General features: G+C 41.3%; 1 protein-coding gene across 2 annotated transcripts in view; it reads left to right on the forward strand.

Annotated features, from left to right (window-relative positions):
• The window catches only part of LOC135197304 (homeobox protein Nkx-2.4-like), an 88,219-nt gene extending 80,348 nt beyond the window's left edge, over positions 1 to 7,871 (forward strand). For both annotated transcript variants that reach the window (XM_064224444.1, XM_064224445.1), the window contains one exon: positions 387 to 7,871. In XM_064224444.1, coding sequence (XP_064080514.1) covers positions 387 to 722 — 336 coding nt within the window. In that variant the 3' untranslated portion in view covers positions 723 to 7,871. The remainder of the gene's footprint in view (positions 1 to 386) is intronic.
• Positions 7,872 to 8,500: the final 629 nt, after the last annotated feature.

An 8,500-nucleotide genomic window follows, 5' to 3' on the forward strand; every position in this document is an offset into this window, starting at 1 on the left:
TAGATAGATAGAAGGAAGAATAGAAATATTGACGGCCATAGAATTTATTTGTCACTTCCATCAGAGCTATGCGCTGCAGTGGCCATAGTGACCTAACTTCTAGGCTTCATAATCATTATTATTTGATAGCCATTCCAGTGAAGATCTCTTTGTAGATTCGCATGCGAGTGAAAAGAGAGAGAGAGAGAGAGAGAGAGAGAGAGAGAGAGAGAGAGAGAGAGAGAGAGAGAGAGAGAAATTTCTCCCTTCGAAAAGTAAATAAATCTCTTAGTTTATCTTTAAGAAGGCGATTGGTTTAGTTTTTAAAAGTCAAAATGCCCCCTGGTAACGAGGGTCGACTTCATTCCAGCCGCTGGAACTGACTTCCGCATCTTTTCCTTTTCCAGAGCGCCACCTCCCCCCGCCGCATCTCCGTTCCAGTCCTGGTGAAGGAGGAGAACGCCACCAAAGGTTCCTCGTCGTCGTCTTCGTCAGGCGGCGTCGAGGGGAAGCTCGGCCACCACCGAGAGACCTCCTCCTCGACGTCCGCCTCCAGCCTAGTGGCCGCGAACACTTCCAGCCTCCTCCCTGCACACCTCACCTGCGACTCGGCGGCGGGGCCCCTGGACCACTTCCGCAGCCAGGGGTCTGGAACGCCCGTCAACGCCTCCGCCTTCCCTTCCATGACGCCCCTTCATCACAACGCCAATAACGCTTATCTCCACCATCAGCGCGCGTGGTAGATGATGATGATCAGGGCGGTGATTCTCTCCGGGTGGTAGTGTAGCTACCTCCCCCACCCCCCCATCCCCCCACCAAAACTCGCGCCGAAAGCAGTCAACAGCAGCTGGAACAACCCTTCGGATTCTCCTAAGGTATTCCAGGATGGAGGACGAAGGAGGAGGAGGAAGTCGAGAAGGTGTAGGAAGGACTTCTGAATGGACAACAAGGCCTGGAAGGGCTTAAAATGTGTGACACTCAAACTTCCAGAGGCTATAAACAGCAGAAACCTTTTCGTATTCTCCTAAGGCATTCCAGGACGGAGGACGAAAGAGGAGGAGGAGGAGGTGGAAGAGGAAGTGGACTTCTGAAGGGACATCGAGGCCTGGAAAGGCTGAAAAAAAAAAAAAAGTGACACTTGAAATCTCGAGAGGCCGGACACAGTATCTACCATTTCACCGAGTGATGAGACTGCGATAATATCAATTTACGCTTGTATGTAAGGTCGGTTGTGAAAGCAGATGCGTACAGTGACAAAAAACGGAAAATAAAATTAGATATAAAGAGAGCTAACGCTCTGAAATGAAATAGGAAATTGAAATTAGATATAAATACCCAAATCTCTGCCCTAACCATTGTTGATCGTGTCTCGCGGGAGCGAATACCTGCATAACACCTGCATACGAATCAGCCCCTCTGGAACCTGGAAAATGATCTTTGTGCAAACAGCAGATCTTTGCTGTGCACCGTTGCATCACAGAAGGAAGGGGGTAGAGAGAGAGAAGAGAGAGAGAGAGAGAGAGAGAGAGAGAGAGACAAAACCGTCGCCTGCCCAGCCAACAGCCCTCGGCCCGGGGGATAAAGTAAGCACTCCTTTCCATGGCGGGGTAGTGGTGAACTCCACGTTGGGAAAATAAAGCGAAAAACACTCGAAAGTAAAATGAGTCATTAGTATTCCAGTCTCGTTTCGTTTCCAGCCCCCTTAAAAATGGATCAGGGCTGGGGGCTGCTGGGGCTGGGATGGGTGGGCTAGGAGTCCTCACGGAGTCAGCAGGAGTAAGTAAGAGGCTGACTGACTGACTGACTGACGTAGCACCATCAGCAACAAAGGGAAGAGATATTTACTATCGTCCCGGGCCACCTTCAGCAGCCGCAGCAGCAGCAGCTGTGTGAACTTGTGATGACTCTCTCGGTATTTATAAAAACTTTTGTGTGATCTGGTATAATGTGGTGGCCGTGGCCTGCTCAGAGGCGTGACTCGCCTCGAGATTATCTCTCTCTCTCTCTCTCTCTTTCTCTGTCTCTCTCGTTAGGTATTCATGCCACACAACTGTACAGGATAGAGGAGAGATAACAGTGACTCTGCGCGATGGTGAAGGATGTTTATTTTCCTCGGGTCTTCTTGGGCCTTTTAAAGGAGCGTCAAGATGTTTCTGCTGGTGGACGGAGGCAGAGGGAAAGAAATAGAAAAAATGGAAGAGGAAGAAAGAAGGGAGAAGGAAGGAAGGAAAGACAGAAATGAGATGACAGGAGAAATTGTCTTAATCTTAATCTTCTACTCTTCGCTGCTGCTGATTCGACTTAACGTTTGGGCGATCGACATGGCTGGTAAAATTAATTTTATCTAATGCCTATTTTTAATAATGAATTCAAGAGAGGTAGTGTTTGAACGTGGATGGTAAAATTAAATTTAAACTTCTTACATGGATTTATGCAATCTAGTTCTTAATTATTTTGGAAAACGTGGATTGGAAGTAAGGGAATTTATTTTAATTTTCGTTAACTCACGATGATCATTTTGCATAAAGAATTACAAGTAGGGAACTTATGGCTGTGTTCATTTTCATTTTCGTCATTTTTACATTCTTCATTTATCGCATCATTCATTTATCTCCTTATGTCCTTATTCCCCCTCAATTATTCCTCACCTCCTTCGTAACCAAGTCTCCTCCTTTCTAGGGTAGCGGGTATCAATGAATCCCACGAAGACTGTAGTTGGCCAGTTGGTCTGGATGGGCAGGTCCTCCAATTAATAAGCACAAGGATAAAATTCTCTCTCTCTCTCTCTCTCTCTCTCGCTCTCTCTCTCTCTCTCTCTCTCTCTGTCTAGTCGTTAGTTGAAGTGTGTGTGTGACTGAGTGCCCACAGGCTCTCTACATCATCATCAGCAGCAGTAGAGCTGTGGCTAGAAAAGGTATGGAACCTGGAACCTGGAATTTGTTCGTCGGATGCTGGAAGCTGGAATTTGTCGTCGGATGCTGGAACCTGGAATTTGTCGTCAGATGCTGAAACCTGGAATTTGTCGTCAGATGCTGGAACCTGGAATTTGTCGTCAGATGCTGAAACCTGGAATTTGTCGTCGGGTACTGGAAACTGGAATTTCGTCGGATGCTGGAACCTGGGAAATGCTGGAACACAGAAGAAGCTGGAACCTGGAATTTGTCGTCGGATACTGAAACCTGGAATCTGTCGTGGGATGCTGGAACCTGGAATCTGTCGTCGGATGCTGAAACCTGGAAGATGGTGGAACCTGGAATCGGCCGTGGGATTTTGGAACCTGGAAGCTGCTGAAACCTGGAATTTGTCGTCGGATACTGGAACCTGGAATGTGTTGTCTGATACTAGAACCTGGAATCTGTCGTCAGATGCTAGAACCTGAGGATGCTGGAACCTGGAAGCTGCTGAAACCTGGAATCTGTCTTGGGATGCTGGAACCTGGAATCAGTCGTCGGATGCTGTAACCTGGAATTTGTCGTCTGATAATATAACCTGGAATTTGTCGTCAGATGCTAGAACCTGGAAGATGCTGGAAACTTGGAATCTCTCGTGGGATGCTGGAACCTTGAATCTGTCGTCGGCTGCTGGAAACTGTAATTTGTCTCCTGTGTGGCTATATAGAGATCTGTCTGTTGGTTAGTTGGTTGGTTGGCCTGGTGGGGGGTAGGGGGTGGAGGTTGGCAGGGATAGTGGTAGTAGTAGTAGTAGTAGTAGTAGTGGTGGTGGTGGTAGTGATGGTGCTGTCACGGCTATGTTGTTTTTCCATGGAGCGCACACCGGCCTTCTCAAGGGCCCTTCAGCTCGAGGGCCGGCGTCCGAATGCCATCTCTTTGACCGCGGCTTCTGCTCGGAAATCAAACGCGATTCGATCTCCTTTTGAGGAATCGCGCTCATCTTAAACAATATTTCCTTCGCGATGAAAGCAGTGACGAAGCTGCTTCTACACTCTCTCTCTCCCCCACCCCTCTCTCTCTCTTTTAGGGAAGCTAAAGGCGGAGCCACAAGCAACGGCGGGAAGATTGGGACGACACATACCATTTGGTTGGTCCAGCCGTATTGATCGGCGAAGCCGGACTTCATAGAACCACATCCTGGAATGTGGGAGATACAAGAGTGAAGGGGGAAGAGGGGGAAGGGGAAGGGGGAGGGGAGAGAAGGGTAACGAAGGGAGAAATGCATAAAAAAAAATATATATATATATTTTTACGGCGGTGAAAAAACAAAATGTCGCCATGCCTCTCTGGCGATGGGTAGGGGGACACTTCCCATGTGTTTGTGCTACTACTACCTGCTTACTGCTAGCTACTGCTGCTACCCTTCCTGCTGATACCCCTTTGCGAGCGCGCGAGCGAGCGAGTGGGCAGCTCCAGCTCCATTAGAGCCACGCTCTTTCATTCCATAAGCCCTTAATCCGTCTTACCCTGGTGTTCATTTCATCATTATTATCAACACTATCTTTGTCATTATCATCACTGTATCCTCTCGTTCCTTTCATCATTATCATTTTTATTATCACCATCATCGTGACCTTCACTATTGCATCATAGCCTGGAACATGACTGTTGATAACGTCACTATTTTCCCGATTAATCGAAAAAAATGAAACCTTTAAATTGATAAAAAAAAATTAACGTTCGAATTTATAAAAGAACCGTTTAAACTGATGAAAATAGAACGTTTTGAATTGATAGAAAGTAAACTTTACATTGATGAAAATTGAGATATTTAAATTTATAAAAAAAGGAACGTTTAAATGAGTAAAATAGACGTTTAAAGTGATAAGAATTAAAACGTTTAAAGTTATAAAAAATCAGAACGTTTAAAGAGATAGAAAATCAAAATGTGTTTAAATTGATATAAAATGAACGTTTAACTTGATAAAAATCAATTTTAAAAATTCATAAAAACTGATCAAAATTGATAAAAAAAATTTAAACCCTTACATAAAAAGTGAACATTTAAGTCGATAAAAAATAAACGTTTAAATTGATAAAAAGGAAGAATTGAAATGATTATAAAGAAAAGCGTTTGACTTGATAAAGAAACATTTGAATTGATAGAGAGCAAACGTTTGACTTGATAAAAGAAATTCCAATCGATAAAAAGCAAACGTTTGAATTCATAAAAAAAGTGTGAAATAATACAGTGGAGTTACACTCTCCCGAACTCCCACGAATCCACTGTTTAATTTCAGTCATTACTTCTTCTCACTTGGCTGGAATTCGCTTGGTCGAATTATCTTCTGGCTTATTAAAAAAAAAGTTTTAATTTATTCTAAAAAAGGCTTGGTTCACTTTTTAAAAAAGGCTTAATTAAAAGGCTAAAAAAGTCCGCTCACGAAAGGCTAAAAGGCTAAACGTTTTGTTCTTCAGCAGTGAAAGAGCCAAAACGTTTTGTTCTTCAGCAGTGAAAGAGCCAAAACGTTTTTTGTTCTTCAGCAGTGAAAAAAGCCAAAACTTTTTGTTCTTCAGCAGTGAAAGAGCGAAAACGTTCTGTTCGTCAGCAGCGAAAAAAGCTACAACGTTTTGTTCTTCAGCAGTGAAAGAGCGAAAAAGTTTTGTTCTTCAGCAATGAAAAAGAAATACCTTTTGTTCTTCAACAGTGAAAAAGAAAAAAAACGTTATGTTCTTCAGGAGTGAGAGCGAAAACGTTTTTTGTTCTTTGACAGGTGAAAAAGGTAAAAACGTTTGTTCTTCGGCAGTAAAAAAGCAGAAAACGTTTTGTTCTTCAGCAGTGAAAAAGCCAAAACGTTTTGCTCTTCAGCAGTGAAAAATCGAAAACGTTTTGTTCTTCAGCAGTGAAAGAGCCAAAACGTTTTGTTCTTCAGCAGTGAAAAAAAAAACCGTTTTGTTCTTCAGCAGTGAAAAAGTGAAAACGTTTTGTTCAGCGAAAACATTTTGTTCTTCAGCAGTGGAAATGTAAATAAAGTTTTGTTCTTCAGCAGTGAAAAAACCAAAACATGTTCTTCAGTAGTGAAAAAGTAAAAAAGAAAATTTGTTCTTCAGCAATGAAAAAGTCAAAATTTTCTTTGGGTTTTTCAGCAGTGAATAATCGAAAACGTTTTGTTCTTCAGCGGTGAATAATCGGCAACGTTTTGTTCTTCAGCAGTGAAAGAGTGGAAACGTTCTGTTCTTCAGCAGTGGTGAGAAGAGAAAGTAGAAACAGGTTATTGGAATTCGTGTGTCCTCTCTTTCCCTCCCTTGTACATAGTGTAACAAAAGATACTGGTGGACATTCCAGTCTTAACTTGAACTGGAAACGCATTTTGCATACAAGTCTCTGGAGTCGTGGATACCGCCTGGAAAAGAAAAAATAACTAGAAAAAAGACTTAATTAACAGACATTTCTCCTTGTCCAGAGCCTCAGAAAAATATAGGGTTCTTCCGTTGTTCGTGTAGGAGTGACACTTAATATTCCTTGACATCTGGGTTTCTGGTCCTTTTCTCCCTCTATCTGTCCTATCTATCTTTCTCTCCGTCTATCTATCTTTATCTCTTGTCTCTCTGTTTCTCTCTGTTTCTCGCTCTTAGGGACCTGGATAACAGTGCTAGAGAAATGTACATAGTGTAAATAGTCATCCGATGTCGACGTAGGTATGAATAACGCTTCCTTACCCCCCTCCCCCCTCCCTCTACCAACCCAGTCAACCCCCTCTCCCCATCCTCCCCCCCTCTAATAAATAAACAACTCTTCCATAAAACGCTATGTATCCCGTCTTCGTCTTATGATAAAACAAATAATTATAATAATGATTATCATAACAGTTAATAAAAATAACTAAATAACTAATTGTGTGTCGTGATCACCAAAAGGCGTTTGTAAGGGGGTTATAAAGGTTATGTCTGGAAAAAGAACAACAACTACTAAACGGCCACGCCCCCCTAATCTGGTGATAACGTATCATGTGTCCTTTTAGAAGTTTATAGTGACCCTTCGTTTTTAAGTAGGAACACTATTTTAATTCTTTATTATTAATTTTTTTTTCTTTTTAATTCAGTGACCTCCGTTTCGTTCCAATTATGTGCCGACCTCACCCCCATCCACCACCATCCCCCCCTCCCCCCACATCGCCCCCCTTTATAAAAGCGAATGATTAATAAAACGTTCAGAAGAAGATGAGAGGAAAGACAGACGAATTGGCGAGCGGAGTTAACTGGTAAACGAACGATAATTACAGGTACAAAGTGACTTGATTAAAAGTAGTAAAAAAAAGTAGATTCGAGTGTCTGGAAAACGATTATGTGACGGTAAAGTAATTAAGCGAAATATGTCAGTGAAAACGTGAAAATATGAAAATGGGCAGGGATACTAAAAGAGACAGAGTATAATAATTTAACATTAAAATGGAAAAAGAAATTGATGAATTCTATCAAGGCAAATTTAGCTTAGATAATTACCTCGCTGGTGGCTTTGTACTTACTTGACAAATACGGCGAATGGAAGAAAGGTTTGAATTCGGGCTGTGTCGAGTCCAGTTTCAGACTGAAGTCAAATGATTTTGACAGATGCTTTCACGTGTATTAAATTAATTGTGCAGGTGTGGAAATTTGGCAACTTACTTTGTTTTTATAGTGCTGGTTGTTAAATTGATTGTGTGTAGGTCTGGAGATCTGGATACAAAGTAGTTTCTATATTTTTCTCCAGTGCTGGGGATGTTTTTACTTGTCCTTGTGTCTTGTTGCTTTCAAGCCAAAAAACAAATCTTGCTTGTGATGTATTTGATATTAAGTAAAATTTTTATGTACTTGATTTTTTATTTGAAGTGGATAGTCTCTTTGATATTAAGTAAAATTTATATGTAATTGATTTTTTTTGAAGTGGATAGTATCTCTCTCTGTCTCTCTGTCTCTCTCTCTCTCTCTCTCTCTCTCTCTCTCTCTCTCTCTCTCTCTCTCTCTCTCTCTTCTGCAGAAGCAAAAGTAAAGAAATAGCGAAAAATGCAAATAAGACATTAAAGGGGATTTTCATATAGCAAAAACATTTCAGTTTTTGTTCACACACACACACACACACACACACACACACACACACACACATATAAGTAGAGTATACTATGGGATCAGGTATAAAAATTCAATCCTAAATATTAGGCTAACAAAGCTATAGGACATCATTCCTCATCCTATGACTGCAATTATCTGATTACTGTCAGTTCAGTGATTGCAAGATTTACTGCAAAATGTCCCAATAAACTTATGGAATAAAAATTCATCTGTTTTACATGATACAAAGTCATTTAATTTTCAAAACAAAAAATTATTTAATTCTAAAAAAAAATTTAAATATTAATGGACTGTATCCTCCAAAAGAAAATGAGATACTTTTATTGTGGGGTATATTCAATAGTGTATGAATACATCTGTCCTGTCTTCCAAGCTAATTTCTAATCCTGTTCGTATTTGTAAGTTAATTTCATTTTTAGTTTGAATTTTTACTGCTTCCGGGTGGGTTTATGTTAAGATAGATTTGAGAATATTTGCGCAAATGTCAATCACAAGTGGTTTATATTTTTTATATTTTTTAA

The sequence above is a fragment of the Macrobrachium nipponense genome, chromosome 18 (genome assembly GCF_015104395.2).
Source record: "Macrobrachium nipponense isolate FS-2020 chromosome 18, ASM1510439v2, whole genome shotgun sequence".
Taxonomy (NCBI): domain Eukaryota; kingdom Metazoa; phylum Arthropoda; class Malacostraca; order Decapoda; family Palaemonidae; genus Macrobrachium; species Macrobrachium nipponense.